At 55.1% G+C, this 20,803-nt stretch overlaps 2 protein-coding genes across 6 annotated transcripts in view; one reads left to right on the top strand and one right to left on the bottom strand.

The window, feature by feature from the left end:
• Nucleotides 1-4,644: 4,644 nt before the first annotated feature.
• Nucleotides 4,645-19,238, top strand: Adgre5 (adhesion G protein-coupled receptor E5). 5 transcript variants are annotated; one of them, XM_023720102.1, is made up of 21 exons: nucleotides 4,645-4,741; nucleotides 7,297-7,347; nucleotides 7,473-7,577; nucleotides 8,543-8,698; nucleotides 10,446-10,556; nucleotides 11,490-11,606; nucleotides 12,131-12,277; nucleotides 12,698-12,844; nucleotides 12,927-12,973; nucleotides 13,089-13,166; nucleotides 15,351-15,528; nucleotides 15,606-15,713; nucleotides 15,871-16,094; nucleotides 16,944-17,117; nucleotides 17,220-17,411; nucleotides 17,690-17,916; nucleotides 18,003-18,069; nucleotides 18,140-18,231; nucleotides 18,312-18,489; nucleotides 18,574-18,669; nucleotides 18,745-19,238. In XM_023720102.1, exons 1-21 carry the CDS (start codon nucleotides 4,717-4,719, stop codon nucleotides 18,772-18,774), a joined length of 2,550 nt encoding a protein of 849 aa, XP_023575870.1. In that variant the 5' UTR covers nucleotides 4,645-4,716; the 3' UTR covers nucleotides 18,775-19,238. The 5 variants fall into 5 exon arrangements, with proteins under 5 accessions (XP_023575870.1, XP_023575871.1, XP_023575872.1 ...); XM_023720103.1 differs by lacking the exon at nucleotides 12,698-12,844; XM_023720104.1 differs by lacking the exons at nucleotides 10,446-10,556; nucleotides 11,490-11,606.
• A 100-nt stretch (nucleotides 19,239-19,338) lies between these two features.
• The window catches only part of Ddx39a (DExD-box helicase 39A), a 6,758-nt gene continuing 5,293 nt past the window's right edge, over nucleotides 19,339-20,803 (bottom strand). Inside the window, exons 6-11 of the mRNA XM_004635622.2 lie at nucleotides 20,709-20,803; nucleotides 20,224-20,355; nucleotides 20,035-20,144; nucleotides 19,799-19,943; nucleotides 19,546-19,693; nucleotides 19,339-19,470 (exon numbers count right to left, since the gene is read on the bottom strand). The exon at nucleotides 20,709-20,803 is cut by the window's right edge and continues 26 nt beyond it. Of these exons, the coding sequence (XP_004635679.1) occupies nucleotides 19,454-19,470; nucleotides 19,546-19,693; nucleotides 19,799-19,943; nucleotides 20,035-20,144; nucleotides 20,224-20,355; nucleotides 20,709-20,803 (647 nt within the window). The 3' untranslated portion in view covers nucleotides 19,339-19,453. The remainder of the gene's footprint in view (nucleotides 19,471-19,545; nucleotides 19,694-19,798; nucleotides 19,944-20,034; nucleotides 20,145-20,223; nucleotides 20,356-20,708) is intronic.

Below are 20,803 nucleotides of genomic sequence, written 5' to 3'. Positions count from 1 at the left end.
CCAACCACCTGTCACCCCCACCACCACTCCTTTTCACGCTTATATACTATTCCAATCACTTTATGTACTGCTCAGGCAATAGGAGCATTTCTGTGGAGTCTCAGCACCTGTGTTGTCAACCATTGGCAGGTGCTGGGAGTAGAATGCACTGGGCATGTGTGAGATACCAGGTTGTAGCCCCAGTGCCACAAAAATAATAATAATAAAAAACTTTTAAAAGTCATTGAAAATTTCATTGACTTTAGGACTTGGGAGGCTGAGGCAGGAGGATTGCTGAGTTCAAGGCCAGCATGGACTGTGTAGCAAGAATTCATCAAAACAAAACATTCGTTTGCCATTGTCCTGTTCAGCAGCACATCCCCCTCCCAGCTCCCCTCGCTGCCCCACAATCTTGGTGACCCACGGACTGAGAGTTTGGAGAGAGAAGCTGGAGCCACGGTGCCTGCAGCTGCTTATATTCGGTTTATTTATAGTCCCACCCCACGTCACAGCCCAGCTGGGGCCACCAGTGAGCTTGTGCCCTATGGAAGGGGAAGTATGTTGCTAGGTGCTGCAGTTTGTTTGGGGTTCAGGGGTGCCCCAGTAGCTTCCTGAAGGGTTTCGTTTCTTAGAAGCCAAGAACATCACAGTCACAGCGCTGCCCCTTCTGTCACCTTCACGGGTGGGGGGAAAGGATGCAAAACCAGATGTGGGACTAGGCACCCAGGCGTGCCCTGCCTCTAGGCCTGGGAACCCGGCCAGTTTGCCCCTCCGCGGTTTGAAGCCTTGCTACCCATCCCCCACCATTTTTTTTTTTTTTTTTATGTTTAGAGACAGCCTCACCATGTAGCTTAGGCTGGCCTCCGACTTGAGATCCTCCAGCTTCAGCTTCCCAGAGCTGGGGTTACAAGGGTAAAGTGGCGCCCAGCTTTGCTTTTATTTTTGCTTTCTTGCTGTGGGGGCTCCTTCGTCTCACCTGTGTGTCTCTATTCTTTGTTGTAGTTGTTTTTTTTAATGTATTTGGCACAGGGTCTACAGAGTCTACAGGGTCTCCGTAGATCGGACTTGTAGTGATTCTCCTGTTTTCAGCCTCCCAAGCACGTGGATTACAGGCACGGGACACCACGCATGCCCAGTCTTGATCGCTGTCACAGACTGCTCGGGGGCGGGGGCAGCATGGCGCACCGGGATCCAAAATTCGGCTGCTGGGTTCTGCCTAAGCAGGTGCTTTAGCCTGCTGAACTGTCTGGCTGGCCCTGTTGTAGTTTTGTTTGTCTTTTTGTTTTCTTTTTGGTACTGGGGATCGAAGTCAGGACTTTGCACTTGCCAGGCAGGCACTTAAGCCACTGAGCTATCTCCCTGGCCCCATGTTGTAGTTTTTAAGACAGGGTCTCATTGTGTAGCCCAGGCTGGCCTCAAACTCACAGCAGTCCTCCTGCCTCAGCCTCTTGAACGCTGGGATGACAGCCGCGGGGCACCACGCCCAGGGCTCTGTACCCTCAGTCTGCAACGGAGACCTGTGTGACTACAGCCCAGGAGATGTGGAGGCTGGAGTGTTTTGGAGACTCACCAGCCCGCGCCCGCGGGGCCCCCTCCACTGAGGCGCGACCTCCACGTAGCTTCTCTGCTGCTCACCACTTGCTTGGCTCTGCCAGGTCACTCTAAAAACCTCGAGTCCCCTGGGCCGAGTGGGAGCTGCTGGGGGGCTGGGGGGCTCTGTGCCCAGGGGTGGGGGTCGGGGAATCAGTCCAGGGAACCCAAGGGTGCAGCCCACAGAGGGAAACCCAGGCCCGCTGTGGGCTGCCTGGGTGAGGACTGCCTGTCCCGGCCTCACACACTGGCCAGCTTCCTGGCGGGGACAGCTGTCTTCACTGACAATAGCAAGGCCGCCTGGCCGGAGCCGGAGTCGGCTGGGGGCTCATCCGCATGGGGCTGCCCGCCCCTTCCTCTGTCATTGTCTCTAGCCGGGCATCCTGTTATGACCCCTCCGTCCGCCTGAGATCCCATATGACCCCAGGCTGTGCGGGTGCCGTGGGTCTCTCAACTAGAGCCCAGAAAAGCCACCTCACCCACCAAAGAGCCACCCAGGACCTGCGACTCAGGGGTGCTCTTGTGACAAGGACTGGAGATGCCCCGTGGGTAACTGAAGCCGGATAGAGACTGGCATCTCTGCCTCCTCCTTTTGTTTTGAGTCAGAGTCTCACTACTAGTTCAGGCTGACCTTAAAAGCACTAGGTAGCCCAGGCTGTCCTCGAGCTCATGGCGATATTCCTGCCTCAGCTTCTTTATTTATTTTTGTAGTAGTAGGAATTGAACCCAGGGCCCTCACGCTGAGCTGCATCCCCAGCACTTTTTAAAAAGTTTGTTTGGGGGCCGGCAAGATGGCTCAGCGGTCTAAAGCGCCTGCTTAGGCAAGCATAGGCAGCTGCAGGGGACCAAGGTTCAATCCCCATACCATATGCTGTTGCTGTTTTTTTTTTGTTGTTGTCCAGATTGGGCTAGAACCTTCTATTCTCCTGCCTCAGCCTCCGAAAGTGCTAGAATTACAGGTATACACCACCATACCCAGCTTTTCCTTTCAATTTGGGGTCTCTTGCCTTTATTACCTTGAACTTGGATCAGGCCCTGCCCAGCACTGCACTCGGGTGTGTTAATCACTAAGAGAGTGTGTGTCTAAAACCAGTAATACAGGGCTGGGGAGATGGCTCAGTGGAATAAGCGCTGCCCTGGCAAGTGCAAGGGTCTGAGTTCAATCCCCAGTTCCGTAAATAAATAAATAAATCTAGTAATACAAGGGCTGGGGAGATAGCTGGGTGGTCTAAGCACCTGCCTGACAAGCACAAGGACCAGGGTTTGATCCCTGGTACCACATGCTGTGTGGGCCACTGAAATTGGGCTCGGTGGCACACGCCTGTAATCCCAGCGCTGGGGAGGCTGAGACAAGAGGATTACTACTAGTCCAAATTGTGTAGTGAGACTCTGTACCAAATAAATAAATAAATGATAACAACAACAAAAACCAACCTAGCAACACAAGGTTTGGAGCCCTAAATTTCAAGACCAAGATGAGGGGACCTGAGTCCATGTTCAGGATCCTCAGAGGCATCTGATTGCCAACTTGTGACACGCTGTCCCCAGCCCACATAAGGCGTCTCTAGCTGCTGCCTTAAACATGCAGTCACTTCTGAATCCAGAATAGATCACCCAGATGAGGTCACCATGCTGAGGCTGTGTCCCTGCAGGCAGAACTGACCATCCCTGGAAGCCAACTGCCTCCCTCACAGAACCAGTCCAGAGATAGCAATCAAGACTGCAGCTGGAGCCTGGTGTGGTGACACACACCTGTGATCTCAGCCCTTGGAAGGCTGAGGCAGGAGTGTCACTGTGAGTTTGAGGTCAGACTGGGCTACATAATGAGTTTAAGGACAGCCTGTACTACATAGTGAGACCCTGTCTCAAATTTTTTTAATTTAAAAAGCAGAAAGATTGGAGTGGTCAGGGTGACGTCTTACATTTTGCATGAGGGGTGGATCAAAGGATGTTTGAACATAAATCTGAAAAATGAAAGAGAGGAAGCTGTCGGAGAAAGATTCATGCTGAGGGGACCGCTTGTACAGAGGGCCTGGGGTCACTGTATTTCTGGTTTCCACAAGGAAGGCTGGAGCTCTGAGGTAAGGGGAAAGGGAGGAGCAACAAGGCCAGGGCAGGATGGGTAGGGTCACCGTGTGACCTGCCCACCTGGGGGTAGGGGCAGCTGCCAGCAGAAAGAGGCCTAACTCAGTTCAGCAAGGTGGCACACACCTGTAATCCCAGCTGCTAAGGAGGCTGAGGCAGGAGGATTGCAAGTTTCAGGCAACTTAGCACGAATATCTTGTAATTTTAAAAAATCTTTTTATATCTTGTAAAATTTAGAGAAGGGCTGGATGTGTTGCTCATTAGTAAAGTGCTTGCCTAGCATGGCTGAGGCCTGGGGCTCCCCGGATCCTATCCTCTGATTCCTTGCTGATTAATGTGGTTCCCATGTTACCTTAAAACTGCTGCCAGTTCTGACTCCTTCTTTTTTTTCGGCGCGCTGGGAAGACACCACGGACTGTGCATGTCCATCCCGCCATGCAGGCTGCAGCCCCAGCCCTGCTGCCTTAATTTCCCTGGTGAAAAGGAGGGCCAGCCTCCCAAGCAGGAGCACAGGGCAACGCTTCAAGGAGACTTGGGTCATTTCTGTCCTTCCTCTCTCTTTCCCTCCCTCCCTATCTTTTCCAGCAATGGAAAATTGAACCCAGGATCATTGCGACTAAGTCACATGGGCGCATTTTTATTTTTTATTTTGAAACAAGTTCCAGCAAGGCCCAACTTTGAAACCTCTTGCCTCAGCCTCCCCAGTGCTGGGGTCCTACGCAAGCACTGCACTACCCCCTGGCTAGTCCCCACCCACCGAGGATATAAGCCAGGCAAACCCAGCCGAAAATCCCTCCTTCCTCATGCACCCACGCAGGCAGAGTCAGGAAGGTCTCGACTCTCCCGCGCTAGCGGCTGCAGGGCGCCCTTGGCCAGTAGAGCTAATTCCCCTTTGTGGGTCTGGGCACTGTCGCCCGGGCCCACGTGTTCCCGCCCCCGGGGTTCCGGGGCGGGCTGGCACCTCCCTCTCCATAAAACCCCGCTGGCGCCGCCGCTCCAGGATCCTTCGCGCGCGCCGGGTCAGCCGCGTCCCTGTCCCAGCGTCCCCAGCCGGCTTGAGCCATGGAAGCGCCGCGCCTGCTGCTCGGTAGGAACTGTAGCCCGCGCGGGGCCGGAGCGGGACTCTTGGGGGCCGCGTGGCCGGGGCAGACAACCTGCGCCCCTGTGCGGGCTCGGGTGCGGGCTTTGCGGAGGCCGCGTAGAGGTCGCGCCCCTGGAGGAGAAACCGAGGTTCGGGGAAAAGAAAGAGAGCAAGCAGGACGTGGAGGGAGCCACAAGCCTGTCGTGCCGGCACTCGGGAGCCGGAGGCTGGAGAATCGCAAATGTGAGCCCAGCCTGGGCAACTCAGCCAAACTCTCTAACAAAAATTAAAGGAAAGAACAGAGGCCCAGAGCGAGGGCTAATGCTGCGGTACGCGGACGTACTGTAGAGCGGGCGGGACCGGCGGCTGCTGTCCGCCCGGCGCTTGGGGGCACCCCACCCCATCTCCACCATCTCCCGGGCGATCTGGACGCAGTGCACTCGGTTCCCTAGAAGCCGGCTGGGACTGGACCGTGCTGGCGGGATTTTAGCTGAGCTAAACCTAACTGTTCAAAAAAAAAAAAAAAAAACCCTAACTGCTGTCACTTCCCCTCCCTGCCACACCCAGTGTGGCACAAAAGGTTATAGGGCCACCGTTGCCTGAGCAACAGGCACCACAGAGAGTGGAGAAATGACACTAGGGGAATAGATTCGCTGGGCCGGGCCCAGGCTTCCATGGCAGGTGGCAGCATAGTGCCCCCTACTCAGGAGTGGGGACAGAAGCCACGTGGGGACAGTTGCTGGAGGACAGCTGCCTAGGCTTGGCCAGCTGTGTTGGGGCCAAGTGATAGAGCCCGGGGCACTGTTGTCCTCAGCTGTGAAATGGAGCCACGCCCGGCTGGGTTGGGCTGGGTTGCACTGGGTACGGTACCACACTCCCAATCTCCCAGCCTGGGACTACCTAGGAAGGGGCTGGGGGCGTGGCTCAGTGGCAGGGCACTCTAGTGCCAAAACTCCAGATAAAAAGGAACAAGGCCGGCCTCCATGTTATAGGATGGTTTTATAGCCCAGAGTAGGTCACTGTTGTTATGGTGGTGAATTCCCTTCAGTCTGGTGCTAGGGCTTTGGGGTCCTTAACAGGCAGCACCCCCAACGCCCCAGTTTCCCCAGGCAGGGCCCTTCCTGCTTGCTGACAATGAGAAGCAGATGTGGGAGCGGATGGCCAGCAGCCCTGCTCCAGCTCCTGTTTGGCTGAATTCCGAGTCCCCAGATGTGGACACCCAGGCCTGGTGGCTTGGGGACGGGAGGGGCAGCCCCAGCTGATTGTCGGGGTTGCCAGGGAGCCCTCCCAGGCTGGGACTGTGTCCCTGAAATCCATTGTCTCCAGGCCCCTCTGTCTATGCCATGTGTCCTGATCCTCCAGGCCTCAGTTTCTCCATAAATACAGACCCTGTCTGCTGGGTACTGTGGAGCCTGAAAGGCGTTGCTTGTGGCTTTGGGGACATTGAAGAATCCAGCCCGAGGTCACTGTGGTCCCTGGAAGAGGAAGTGTGTGGGGGGCTGGCCAGGACCTGTGGCCAGGGAGGAGGAAGCAAGCAGGGCTGTGGGCGCTAGGGAGGCTGTGGGCTTGGTGCTCCAGCCTGAGTTTATCCCCACAGGGAGGGGTAAGGTTCGGGGTACTCCAAGTACCCTGAGTTTAGATACAGATGAGTGCGGAGGGACCCCCATTGCAGCTCCACAACTGCAAACTGCATGCTTGCATAGTACTGAAACTAGGGTCTGAGTACCCCCAGGGGCAGGAGATCACCTCCCCTTGGCCCAGGAAGTGACTCACAGGCCTGGCCTAGCCCATACTGCCATCCAGGACTCCCAGGCTTATTGGGGTCCTTGAGGTTCTGCCCCAGTGCTGGCAGGGACATGGTTATATCCTAAGGCCCTGGTGGGGGTTGCAGCAGGGGTCTCAGGCTGAGCCTGTAGTGGCCACAGTGTCTTCCTGGGTCCCAGGGGAAGCTCTGGGACTCCTCTGGTGGTGGAGGGGGCAGGTGTGCAGGACTCTGAGGGCGGGGCAGGGCAGGGCAGGCCAGAGCTTTGGAGAACCAAGCTGGGGAGCTGGGATAGTGCTGGCCCAGAGGCTACTGGTTTTGTTTTTTGTTTTATGGTCTGAGGATTGAAGCCAAGGCCTCAAACTGAGCTTCATCTCCAGCCCTTTTTATTTATTTTTGGTATCAGGAATCAAAGTCAGGACCTTGTGCTTGCCAGGCAGGTGCTGTGCTGCTGAGCTCTATCCCACTCCCCTTTTTATTTATTTATTTTTTTAAATTTTATTTTGAGGCTGTCTTGCTAAGTTGTCCAGGCTGGGTTTGAACTTACGATCCTCCAGCCTGAGGCTCCAGCACATAGGCATAGGCCAGGAGAGCTGGCAGCTGAGCCATGACCACCACCCCTGTCCCCACATCTGGCTCAGGCTTTCCCTTCTCTGTTCCTGATTCCACCCTGGAGGTGGGACAGAGTCACCTTCTTGCCCTCCCTGAGCTCAGGAGGGGGCGGCCCAGGCTTATCTTGCGTCTCCCCCAGAGCTCCTTCCCCACCCAGCCCTGCTGACCCTGCTTTGTCACTTTACAGTGCTGTGTGTTCTGCTGAGCCTGTCAGAAGCCAGAGAACAGAACAACATGGGTGAGTTGGCTGGGCCGTGTGGCCTGCAGTGGAGCCTGGGGGTCATTGAGCCCAGGGACAGGGGAGCTTGTAGGAGAGACTCCAGGCTGGGGCCTCCCCTCTGACTGTGCTCTCTGCTCTCCTAGGCTGTACCCTGCGTTGCCCTGACAACTCCACATGTTTCAACAACTCCTGTGTCTGCAAAGCTGGATTTTCACCTGAGCACATCAGCATCACGGACAGTTGTGATGGTAGAGGCTTGGGACGGGCAGGCATGTGTGGGGGAGGCAGGGGAACATAGGGAGAATTGGAAAGCACAGGCTTTGAGTGGAAACCTCAGCATGGTCTCCTTGAGAAGAGATGTTAATGTTGATGTGCGCCTGTAATCTAGCTCTCTGAGAGGCTGAGGCAGGAGGACCGCAAGTTGGAGCTGCCTAGGCAATTCAGTGACTTAGCAAAGTTGTATCTCACGTCAATGTATTAATTATTGTAACTGTCCTACTCACCTGTTAGTAGCCTACTGACCTGTCACATTGCTATTTGTTTCTCAATAAAATTAATTAAGGGGCTGGTGAGATGGCTCAGTGGTCTAGAGCACCTATTTGAACAAACTTAGCCAAAGCAAAGGGACCACGGTTCAATCCCCCAGCACCACATGCCAGCCAGCCGTGCCCTCTGGTGGGCTGAGCTGGCCACACACACACACACACACACACACACACACACATAATTAAAAAAAAAGATTAAAAAAAATAAAATAAAATTAATTAAAAAACCAACCGTATCTCGCAATAAGGAAATGTAAAAAGTGCTGGAAGTGTAGTTAGGCGCTCCTTGGGTTCAATCCCCAGTGTGTGAATGGAAGAGAGAGGAGGAGAAGGAAGAGGAGGAGTAAGAAGCATGAAAGTGTCTTTCTGGAGAGAGAAAGCAGGACTCAGATCCTGTGAGTCTGTGCCTCAAGCTGTCCTTAAGACTGAGAGGAGTGCTGAGCTTCTTGCCTGTCCCTCGCTTTGTCACTGTGCCCTGTGTCCAAATCTGGGGTGTCAGCCAGGGCGCCGGCATGAAAAGAATGGACTGTGTGGGTTTCAGGAACGGCCTTCTCCAGCTGCAGCACAGCCACCGCAGTGCAAGCCCAGGCTCCTCCCGCAGCACTCAGTCCCATCCTCAGGCCCTGTGCGGGGGACGGGAGCTGACCCTTTGTCCTGCTGTGTTCCAGACATCAACGAGTGTGTGCCTCCGAACAGTGTGAACTGTGGGCCGTTTGCCGACTGCAAGAACACAGTGGGGAGCTACTACTGTGAGTGCAGCCCGGGATATAAGCTCAAGACTGGAGCTACCAAGTTCATGAATCTGAGTGAGAACACATGCCATGGTAAGGACCTCCCCGCGTCCCACGCCTCCCCTCGCTGAGGTTGGCGGCGCCAGAGCCACAGCAGCCAGAGGCTGGGCCCGGTGACGGATTTGGTGCCTGATGTCTGAGGTGGAACAGGTGTGCATGTACCTGTGCGCCTGCACTGAGTGGCAGGCTGGTTTAGGGGAGGGCGAGTGACATCGCTAGCTTCACAGGAACTCTGTTGAGTGACATGATGATACTGTGATTCTCTAAAGAGGGAAAAAGGAGTCTTTATTTTTATTTTTATTTTTATTTTTTTTTAAATTCTGGGTACGGAACCTGTGGCCCAGAACTGAGCTACACCTGCTCTCCCCCCAGCCCCATCTCTTTTTTCACTCTTGAGGCAGAGTCTTGCTAAGTTTCCGGTGCTGAGCTCAAACTCGCAATCCTCCCTCTTCAGCCTCCTGAGAGCTGGGGTACAGGCGTGCACCACCATGCCTGGCAACGGTACCTTCGTTTTTGTTCTATTCTTAGACAGTTACTTGCTCTTTTTGTGCCTCCCTTTACCCATCTATAAAAAGGAATGGTGGCTTTTGCCTCATAGAATTGCTGGAAAGGTAGGGCCGGGGGTATATCTCAGTGGCACAGCACCTGCTTGGTAAGTATGAGGTTGTGAGTTTGATTTCTGGCATGCACGTGCACACACACACATTTCTGGGAAGGTAAATACGATCTGAAGGCCTTGCGCCACTGAAGGTTCGTGGCAAGTGCTGTTAGCGATGGCCCAGGGACGTCCTGTATTTATTCTTGTGGAGCCAGGGGCGGAGCCCAGGATCTCATGCACGCTGTCAAGAGCTCACCACAGAGAATTTCTCAAGTCTTAAGATCTGGCTTCTTCTGGATGGGCACCCCCGGGGCATGGTCAGAGGGGCTGCAGGGCTGATTCTAGTTGTGGTCTTGCCATACATGTACTGGTCATGCCCACGGGGAACTCGCTTCCTGCGTGTCACACAAAGAGGAGTTAATGTAGAGTTTGGAGGTCAGGGAAGGGAGGCTGAAGCTGAGCCAAGGGTCCAAGAGGAGCTGCAGCCCACATCCTAGGCCCGTCCCTCCTGCTGTGCTTGCACAAGGACAGCAGAAGACAGCAGAAAAGGGGACCACACCTTTTCTGTCTACCGGGGTGCTCTGTCTACCACACTGCTGGCCTAAATCAGGTCCTAAATCAGGAAAAGGGCCTTCTCTCTACGTGGACACAGATGGACCGTGGACCAATATCCTGGTGGACCAGTAACATCGCGTAGTACGCAAGCAGCACAGCGGTCCATGGAGACCCTGGATACTCAGCATGGCCCAAGCCCTCAGGACTGCGTAGTGAGGTTGATAATGCTGCCGTGTTAGAAACAAGCCAGCATGGGTGGCGAAAGTAGTGGCTAGGCACAGAATTACATGAGCAGGGTAAGGTGACATGGCCCCTGAGCCTCACAGCAGGTGACACAGAGGAGTGTGCTAAATTTGAGCGGTACCTAACACCTAAGGCCCTATCTCATCACTGAAGGACATATCTACCTGTGTCATAACCCCATGGTGGCTAATACTTTCTCTGGATGTCATAAAGTCATCTGTCATAGTTTCTCTGTGGGTTCCCCAAGATCCAGAACCCTCCACTTCTAGGAGATCAGAACGTACCATCTATTTGCATCTAATTTGCATAAACAGGAAGGGGTGGTGCCTAGGATGCTCAGGAACGCACATTCCAGCGAGCTTGGCAACTTCTTCCCATTCCCAGAAACAACGACGCCTGCCACTTTAGGCTCAGCTGTGCCTACAAATTTCCCTGAAGTTCCAGTCACCATGGATCCAAGGACTCAAGCTGGATCCTCGGGAAGAAGGATAGAGGGTAGGCACGCAGTCCCCACATCATGTGCTCAGGTTCCCATCCCAAAGCCTCAGCCATTGGTCCAGCTGGGGGGTGCAGGAAGAGGCTGGGCCAGGCCAGGTGGGGTGGTCTCAAGGCCTCAAACATGACATGAGTTGGGTAGAGGATGACACTGGAGTCTGGACCACAGGAAGAGGGCAGCTGCAAGGGGACAGAGATGGCAGCCAGGCCCCAGGTCTGCATCCTGGTGGGAGGCGACGCAGAAATGGCTGAATGGCTTGACGCTGACACCCCATCAGCACCTGATTCTGACCTGGCTGCCTGGAGTTGGCCCAGGGCAGGAATGCGGATTGTCACCACCAGCTGCCTCTGGGGATTCATGGAGAGGACCTGGTTGGACCCTGGCCTGGCATCCTTGCTTCCTATCCCGGCAGTTGAGACTCTTGGGGGCCCTGACTCAGGGCATCTCTGTTCACCTCCATGGAGCTAGTGGGGATGACAGTGCTGTCCTGAAAGGTCACGAAAATTCCAAGGGGTGCTCAGGCATGGGACAGGAGCCCAGATGGAATGAGGTCACAGGCCACCACTTGGAGCCAAGACAGGCTGCTTGGGAACATGGATCTCCCTTGCACTCTGGTCTCGTGAGGCCCATCTGGGCTCAGCTCCAAATCCTCAGGCTGGGACACAAGTGGTGACGCCCCTGCCACTGCTGGGAGCTGCATGGGGCGGCAAAAAGGGCTGGGGCTGGGACGACTCAGCAGTGTCTCCCTGCATTTGGACAACAGAGTCCAGACCACCATACTCACTGTGGATTGCCTTGGTGAGAACTGGAAAAGGCGCCACAGCCCAGGGAAGAGACGGTGGAGTCCTCCGGATGCTTTGGTGCCAGGAAGCCTGGCCAGCTCCCAGCAAAGAAGCTGCCCGCAGCTGCAGTGCCCTCCCCTCTTCTTCCAGATGTGAACCAGCCAACACAGGACCACAGCACCTGCCAGGGCCCTAGTGAAGGCAAATCCATCTGTAATTGTTCTCCAGGGTTCAAGTTCACCCCGGAAGGCCCAAGGCAGTGCACAGGTAGAGGCCCAGGGAAGATGCATGAGGCTGGAAGGAGCTGGGAAGGTGTCCAGGCAGGACCTGTGCTGAGGAGGGTGGAGAGTGGCAGTTCCCACAGTGCTTCCTGGAAGGTCTCATCCAGGGACAGAGAAGGGCAAGGACTTGGGGGCATAGGGTGCCCAGAGGAGTCCTGCAGATGTCGCCACTTCCTCCTGATCATGTATGAGTAGAAGGAAATGTCACTTCCAGTCCTGAGAAGGGTAGCCTCTGCCATGGCCAGGCAGGAGCAAGGACTTGTGTTCAGGAAGCCCAGCTGCCTGCATTCCGTTTCTCTTTTTAAAAATGAAGATACTCCCTGCAGTGCCCTCCATGTAGCGAGGCCACCACAAGGTGCTCTGAAGGTGAAGCTGAAGGTCACCAGGTGGTGGCACATGCAAGAAAGATCCTCCTCGGCTTGGGGCTGTGACAAGTGGGCAGGGGGTGCTGAGTTGGGGGGCAGGTGTGAGACAGTCAGACTGGGTCTGATGGCCTGGCTTTGTCCTCAGATGTGAATGAATGCATGTCTGGACAGAAACCATGCCACAACACCACCCACTGCATCAACACTGCCGGTAGTTTTCAGTGCAAATGCCGGCGTGGATGGAAGCCAGTTCCCGGATCCCGCGATGGTCCTCCCGACACCATATGTGAAGGTCCGAGCTCAGATGCCACAAGCCCAGGGTCTCAAAACCTGCGGTGCAAATACCCGGTCACTTAATCAAGTAGAACCAGTACTGCGGAGTCCTCAGTGCCAGGCACTTGGTCTTCTGAGGCTAGATGAGGAAAGACCCTGGGGCTCCAGCGAGGCTTCTGGGTGGCCCTGGGTGGCCCCTAAGCACTAACTGGGAGGAAAGACGTGGAGTGTTTTTACAACCTGCACACCTGCACGGCCAGCCTTCTGGACGCGACCCCTCTCTGCACTTCCTTGACCCAGTGCCCACCCCTCCAGGATGTGAGGTCACCAGGTGGCAGCACCTCCAGCTAAGGCGGGACATACTGTCCAGAAGGAATGGGGAGAAGACAGATCCTGTTTGGGTTGGTACAGGGCCTGACCCCCTTGCTTGTGTCCCCAGAGGTGGATGAGTGTGCCACTGGGCAGCATGAGTGCCACAATTCTACCACCTGCGTCAACTCCGTGGGGTCATATAGGTGCCGCTGCCGGCCAGGTTGGAAGCCAATGCCTGGGTTCCGCAATGGCCCAAAGAATACCACTTGCCAAGGTATCTGGCGTGACCTGACCCTAAGATCCCTGCTATCTGACCCCCACAAAACTGTTTCATGAGCCCTGTCTTTCCCCTGCAGAGATCCCCTTCCCTGTCTGGCGCCTGCCCTCTGGGATCTCCAGCAAGGTAAGCACCCCAGCAGACCAGAGGGTGGAACCCGCATCCACAGATGTGTGCCCACTCCTTAGCCCTGTACCTCCCAACCCTCAAGGTTGGCTGATGCCTATGTACCCTCCTGCAGAACCTCTCAGCCTTCCTTGACAAAGTCCAGGGTCTGAGTCGAGACTTGAAGTCCCAAGCAGCTGAGCAGATCATCAAGGTAAAGGCGAAACCCAGGGGACACCCAGGACAGCATGGGAGGTGGGAGGCTTGGGTGTGGTGGAAACAGTCCTCAACCAAGGCGGGACTTGGAGTGTGACACGTGTGTCTAAGGCACACCCATACATGCTGCTACCCAGGCGCGCGCGCGCGCACACACGAGGGTAATAAAAGCGGCAGACTGGAACAGAGAAGCATCAGAGTTCTCAGGGCCGGGGAGATGGCTCAGTAGAATAAGCTCTTGTCTGGCAAGCTCAAGGACGTGAGTTCAATCTCCGGTTCCACAAAAAAAGAATCAGTTCTGGTGTGATATGCACTCCCATAATCTCAGCAACTAGAGAGACTGAGGCAGGAGGATCACAGATTCTAGCCCAGTCAGGGCTACTTAGCAATTCAAGGATTCCCTGTCTGAAGAAGTAGGTGAAGAGGTAGCTCAGTGCAAAAGCCCTGCATTCAGTGCCTAGTACTGGAAAGGGGAAACAAAACCAGATCTGGGCCACAGAGTTCAAATCTCAGTGCCACTTTTGCTGTGCGAGCTAAAGTGAAAGACTTCCCTTCTCTAGGCCCATTTCCAAATCCGTAATGCAGCAGGGAAATTGTGCCTCACTGGTAGTCAGTGGCAAGTTTTCATGAACCCAACTGATAGAATAGAGGCTCTGTTGTATGAACTTGGAACTTGAACAGCGTAATTAAGGAGGTTTTAGCCCAATAGAAAAATGTATAAAGAAAAATATAATCCAACAGGTCCAAAATATTACCCATTTCAGGGCTGGTGAGATGGCTCAGTTGTCTGAAGCACCTACTTAGAACAAGCTGGGCCAAGCAAAGCACAGTGGACCACGGTTCAATCCCCCAGCACCACATGCCAGCTGGCCCCGCCCCCTGGTGGGCTGAGCTGGCCACACACACAAAATAAATAAATAAATAAATAAATAAAATTAAAAACCAAAAACAAAATATTACCCATTTCAACATGGAATAATTTTCAGATTTTTTCTTTCTTTTTCTTTTAATTTTTTAATTTTATTTGTGTGTGTGTGTGTGTGTGTGTGTGTGGCCAGCTCAGCCCACCTGGGGGTGGGACTGTCTGGCTTATGGTGCTGGGGGATCGAACCACGCACGGTCCCCGTGCTTTACCAAGCTTGTTCCAAGTAGGTGCTTTAGACCACTGAGCCATCTCACCAGCCCCTCTTTTTCTTTTTTCTTTTCTTTTCTTTTCTTTTTTTTTTTTTAAATTTTATTTATTTGTGTGTGTGTGGTTTTATTTATTTGTGTGTGTGTGTGTGGCCAGCTCAGCCCACCAGGGGGCGGGGTTGGCTGGCATGTGGTGCTGGGGGATTGAACCACGGTCCCTGTGCTTTGCTAAGCTTGTTCGAGGTAGGTGCTTTAGACCACTGAGCCATCTCACCAGCCCCCTTTTTTTTTTTTTGTCTTTTTGAGACAAGGTCTCACTATGCAGTTCAGGCTGACCTTGAGCTCACTTTGTAGCCCAGGCTGGTCTTAAACTTGCAATGATCCTGCTTCACCCTCCCGAGTGCTGGGATTACAGGTGTGCCACCACACCAAGCCTAGATATTTTCTTTATTTATTTGATACAGGGTCTCACTATGCAGTTTAGACTCGTAGTGATCTTCCTGTCTCAGCCTCCCCAGCACTGGGATTATAGGTGTGGGTCACCATGCCTGGTTTTGTGGCTGGCATGGCTTTGGGTACTGGGGATTGAACTCAAGCCCTTCCGCTTGCCAGGCAAGTGCTTACTCTACTGAGTTATTTCCCCGGCCCCAATATTTTCTTTTTTGAGACAGGGCCTTGCTATATTGGTCATGTTAGCCTTGGACTGACTGTGTAGCCCAGAGGCTGGCCTCAAACTTGTGGCAGTCCTCTTGCCTCAGCCTCCTGTGTGCTGGGATTACAGGCATGCTCCACTGTGCCTGGCTTTGATGTGTATGTTTTACCTCAGAGCAGGTCTGCACAACTTCTGAGACCTCACCAAGTGGCCAAGCTGGCCCCACACAGCTCAGTCAGAAACTGCTACTATAGCAGGTAGTAAGTCTGGCTGGATGCTGTGCCCCAAGTGCCCTAGGCACAAGCTTGTTGTCCTTTCTTATGTCCTGGCTGCTGCATGACAGTAATGAATCCAGGATGTGGTTCTGTAATCTTAACATCTGTCACCCTTCACTTCCAGAAATTTGTTGGGGTCGTGGATGGGCTGCTGGAAGCCCCTGGGGACATAAAGAACCTCTCCCAGAGAGACACGCACCGGGTCGCCACCTGGCTGCTCTCGTACCTTGAGCATATCCTGAGGTCCCTGGCCCAGGCCTTGCCCGAGGGCAGCCTCACCTACTCATCCCCTTCTGGAACAGGTGAGGCTCTGCCCACCCGCCCTATCTACCCTGCCAGGGCCTGTACTTTGTCCCCAATCTCTGCAATCTCCCCTCAGAGCTGTCCCTGGTGGTCAAGGAGAGCGGCAGCGGGAATGTCACTGCGGGCCAGGGCCACGCACGGATGCTGCTGGACTGGGCTGTCGTAGCAGGAGCAGAGGATTCAAGTGAGGGGTGGGGTGGAGATGGAGAGGGACAGGGTGGGACCCAAAAGAAACTAAGCCATCATCAGAAGGAGGGGGCCTGAATTGGGGCGCCTCAGCGTGGGAATCTGGGGCACAGAGCAAAAGGCATGCGATGCAGCGGCAGCATGTCCATCCCCAGGCCATGCTGTGGTGGGCATGCTGTCCAGTCAGCACATGGAGAAGTGGCTGGCCAATGCCTCACTGGCCCTGGAGCCCGAGAAGCTGGTGCAGCTGACAGAGGCCAAGGAGAGACCTGTCCACGGGGCACGGGCCACGCTCCTCTCTGCTGTCAACTCTGTCTTTCTGAGCAACACCAACACGGACAAACTGGCCTCTCCAGTGACCTTTGCGTTCTCCCACCGTGTGAGTCTCCAGGAGGAAAGGGAAAGGCCCTGTTGTCCATTCCACAGACAAGCGAATGGGCCGCAGGGCCTTTGCACTGCTGTGCCCCTCTGCCTGGAATCTCCTCCCTACATCCTGTAGTCCTTTATATTTCAGTATTTATTCAAATATCGCCTCACCAGGTTTTTCCCAACTTCCTCATTTAAAATTACTAACTAGGAGGCCAAGTATGGTGGCATGTGCCTGTAATCCCAGCACTTAGGAGGCTGAGGCTTGGTGTGAGTTCGAGACCAGTCTGGGCTACAAAGTGAGTTCAAGGGGGGCCGACGATATAGCACAGTGGATGAAAGTGCCTGTTTAGGCAAGCTTAGGGGCAGGCTAAGCTGGCCAGAGTAGGGATGTGGTGTCACGCCTGTAATCCCAGCACTGGGGAGGCTGAAAGCAGGAGGATCACCCTGAGTCGGTGCTACTAGTGAGCATATCCTGAGGTCCCTGGCAACAACCAAATACATTTAAAAAAAAAAAAACAACAAAAACCTCAATGTCAGCCTGAGCTGTATTATGAGACCTTGTCTCACAAAGACCCCAAAAACGGGAGGAAAAAAAAAAAAAGACAACCTGGAACCACAACCTTTGCCCCTGTTGTTTTCTCCATGGTATTCACTGCCTTCTAGCATATTGTCCAGTGTCAGGTTTACAATGTCATCTGTCCCCAACACTGCCATGGCCCCATAGGGTGGACCTGTGCCTGCCCTTTTCACCGAGCTCTCCCCAAGGCTGGCGCACCTAGGACACTCAGTAAAGAATACCGTGTAAGCAGCAGTCCCTGGGCGCACCAGGCCAGACTCTGACAACCCTGTGTCGCTATAGCCGGAGGAGCCTGGGACAGAGCTAATCTGTGCCTTCTGGAAGAATGACAGCAGCGGAAACGGACACTGGGCTACCACAGGCTGCCGGAGGCTGGGCAGTGGGAAGAACAGCACCACCTGCCAGTGTAACCACCTGAGCAGCTTCGCCGTCCTCATGGCCCACTACCAGTTGGAGGTGAGCGCTAGGGCCCCCTAGAGCCATTCTAGCAGCACTGTGGCCTCCGCAACCAAATGGGGAAGCCCAGCCACTATAGCACCCGCCCACTGGCTGCCGTAGGACTGGAAGCTGACCCTGATCACCAAGGTGGGGCTGTCGGTGTCGCTCATCTGCCTGCTGTTGTGCATCATAACCTTCCTGCTGGTGCGGCCAATCCAGAGCTCGCGTACCACCGTGCACCTACACCTCTGCATCTGCCTTTTTGTGGGCTCCACCGTCTTCCTGGCGGGCATTGAGAACGAAGGCGGCGAGGTAGGCCCCACCCCCTCACTCCGTCCTACTTCCATCTAACCAACGAAAGCGAGCCCAGAGTGCGGCCCCGCCCCATTCTTGTCCCGCTCATTCTTGTCTCCGGTTTTTTGGGGAGCATAAAACCTAAGGCCACGCTCAGCCCCTTCCAGCACGTGCAGGGAGCACGCCCAGAGGGGCCTGGCCCCACCCTCTCGGGGCCTGTGGCAGGGGATTGGTTGGATTACGTGATCCGCCCCCAACGTGGACCACGCCCCTCTGCGCCCTCGTTGCCCCCGCAGGTGGGGCTGCGCTGCCGCCTGGTGGCAGGACTGCTGCACTACTTCTTCCTGGCTGCCTTCTGCTGGATGAGTCTGGAGGGTGTAGAGCTCTACTTCCTTGTGGTACGCGTATTCCAGGGCCAGGGCCTGGCCACGCGCTGGCAGTGCCTGATCGGCTACGGCGTACCCCTGATCATCGTGGCCATCTCGGCGGCGGCCAACAGCTCAGGATATGGCCACACCGCCCAGTAAGTGGCTCTGCAGAGAGGATGGGGCGGGGTGGTATAGCTGGTAGGGACTCCTGGCTTCAGACACTGCCTCCTTCCCCTCCCAGCTGCTGGCTGGATCCGAAGCGGGGTTTCCTCTGGAGCTTTCTGGGACCGCTGACTTTTGTCATCTTGGTAGGTACCCCTTTGCCTGCGCCCCTTGCTGCTGCCTATGCTCCCCTCTAACCACTTTCTGTTCCCACAGTGCAATGCCATCATCTTTGTGGTTACTGTGTGGAAGCTCACAGAAAAGTTTTCCGAGATTAACCCAGATATGAAGAAATTGCGGAAGGCGAGGTGAGGAGGGCTGGTGGGAAGGTGGCCCCAAGCCAGGGTCTCCTCTGCACCTGGCCCCCTATAGCTGCCTGTCTCTGCAGGGTGGTGACTATCACTGCCGTGGCACAGCTCTTTGTGCTGGGCTGCACCTGGGGCTTCGGCTTGTTCCTCTTCAGCCCAGAGAGCTGGCACGACACAGTACTGACCTACGTGTTCACAGTGCTCAACTGCCTACAGGGCACCTTCCTCTTCCTGCTGCACTGTCTGCTCAATAAGAAGGTTAGGCATGGAGGCCATGGTGTCGGGGTGGTAGGGTGCAGGTTGGTGGGTGTTCACCCAGATCTGACCTGGCCTTGATCACAGGTAAGGGCAGAGTACCGCAAGTGGGCCTGCGCAGTCACCGGTAACAAGTACTCAGAATTCGCCTCCTCCACTGGCAGCACCAGCCAACAGACCCGGGTAAGGGCTGAACCTGGGGCATGGGGTGCTGGGGGGGCCCCAGGCGGCTCAGGCCTCATGGCTCCTCTCCTCTAGGCCCTCAGACCATCGGAGTCCGGGATATGAAGTCCAGGCTTGTGCGCCGACATCATCCTGTCCTATCCCAGTGCTGCAGTCTTACACCTCAGGCTGCCTGCAGTGCAGAGGGCAGACAGAGCAGCTGCTCCTGACCTAAGAGCACGCAGGAAGCAGGAGTGGTGGAGGGACCTGCTCCTGGCTGCCTTTGCCACAACCCCAGCTGTGACTTGATATGCCAAGCCAAACCAGGGGACAAACCTAGGGCCCTGCCTCAACCTGCCCCTTTGTCTTCAGCTGTCTGCCAGACTAGAAGAGGAGCACAGGTTCAACTTCCCTAAGCTAGGACTGATGCCATGCCGGAGTGCTGGCCATGCCCAAGTTCACGGTACAGAGGCGGCTGCCTGCATGAAGGCACAGCGACCTCACATTGTGAAAAGTTGTTGATATTTTGTTGTCTGTGTAAACCTTTCAATGTTCACATTTAAAATTAAATATATCACATTGATACAGAAGGTGGTGCTGCTCCCTGGTAGAGGGGCTCTCCAGCCTGGCTTGGGGCACCTATGAAATGCTAGGAGACCAAACAAAAAAGACAAAAACAATGAGACAGGCTTCCATAATAAAAATGTATTGTTACACAAATCTACAGCTTTTCAACAGTAAAGACACTTGTCTGTGGCTGGAGAAGCAGGCAGGGCGTGATGGCGATGGCCTTCCAGGAACGTGGTTACCGACTCTGTTCAACTGTGAAGACAGGAGGAGGTAGTGAGGGCAGGTCTTGGTCCCAGAGCCCCAGGTTGCTCTGTCATGGCCACTTACTGTATGTGGAGATGTCGATCTCTTCTGGAAGCTCAGCCACATTAACTTCAAACCGGTCTTGAACATCATTAAGAATTTTGGCGTCATTCTCATCAGACACGAAAGTGATGGCCAGGCCTTTGGTACCAAAGCGACCTGCACGGGCAACCTGGAAGGAAACAGAAGGTGGTCAGGCAGTGGATAATCCAGGCCAAGTGCCCAGCCTCTAGCTTCCTGGGGCACTGTGGGAGACACCAGGCCATGGACCCCCTACCCGGTGCAGGTAAGTGTCTGAGTCTTCGGGCATATCGTAGTTGAAGACGATGTTGACACGTTCAATGTCCATCCCTCGTCCAAACAGATTAGTGGCCACCAGGATCCGCCGCTGGAAGTCCTTGAACTGCTGGTATCGTGATAGGCTGGGTGCAGAGACAAGAGGAGGCCATCACACAAGGGTCTCAGCCCTGTTCTGGGCACTGCTCCCTGGCTGCATGGCGGGCCAGCACTCACCGCTCCTCCTGTGCCATGCCACGGTGAATGGCGATGGCGGGGAAGTTCTGCTCCACCAGGAGCTGGGCCAGGGCCATGCAACGCTGCACGGACTTCACGAAGATCACCACCTGTGGGGAAGAACATGGTCAGCCAGGTGCCACTCCAAGACCCAGAAGTCTGGCCTGTGGCAGGCAGGCAGGGCGTCACCTGGTTAAATTCTAATACATCCAGGAGGTCAAACAGCTTGCGGTTCTTCTCACTGTCCTTGAGCTTCACGTAGTACTGCTGCAGGCCGTGCAGCGTGAGCTTGGTCTCATCGTCTACAAACACCTCCATGGGCTGTGTGGGAGGGAAGCAGGAGGGGCGCCGGAGCTCACTTGGGGGGCGCGGTGCCTGCCCGGAACCTTGCAGCCAGCAGCTCCTTGTGGTGGTGCTTCCCAGAGAGCCTATGGCACCGAACCTCCGCACAGCGTGCTACCAAAGCTGGACGGAGGCCCAGGTCGGCGCAGGAGTGGACCACACTTGGCTCCCAGCAAGACAAAACAGGGCAAGGCGGGCACCTCTGCAGCCTCCCAGCATCCTCTGTGCCCTGAGGGCAGCTTGGGCGTCGTGGCTTGGCCCAGGCCCCTGGGGAGGGCTGCAGCTGCTGTGCTGAGGTCACGGTCACCACAGGCGGGTGTCACCCTACTCACATCCTGCATGAACTTCCTGCAGACTGGCCGGATCTCCTTGCTCAGAGTGGCGCTGAACATCATGCACTGCTTCTCATGGGGTGTCAGGCGGAAGA

This window comes from Octodon degus, unplaced genomic scaffold (genome assembly GCF_000260255.1).
Source record: "Octodon degus isolate 3935 unplaced genomic scaffold, OctDeg1.0 scaffold00073, whole genome shotgun sequence".
Lineage (NCBI taxonomy): Eukaryota > Metazoa > Chordata > Mammalia > Rodentia > Octodontidae > Octodon > Octodon degus.
Note: the sequence above shows the minus strand (reverse complement) of the source record. Positions and strands in the feature narration are given on the sequence as shown.

Coding starts and splice junctions, on each gene's coding strand:
- Adgre5 (XM_023720102.1), top strand. CDS start 4,717: ATGGAAGCGCCGCGCCTGCTGCTCG. Junction 17,118..17,219: donor TGGCCCACTACCAGTTGGAG/GTGAGCGCTAGG, acceptor TGGCTGCCGTAG/GACTGGAAGCTGACCCTGAT. Junction 18,670..18,744: donor GCACCAGCCAACAGACCCGG/GTAAGGGCTGAA, acceptor CCTCTCCTCTAG/GCCCTCAGACCATCGGAGTC.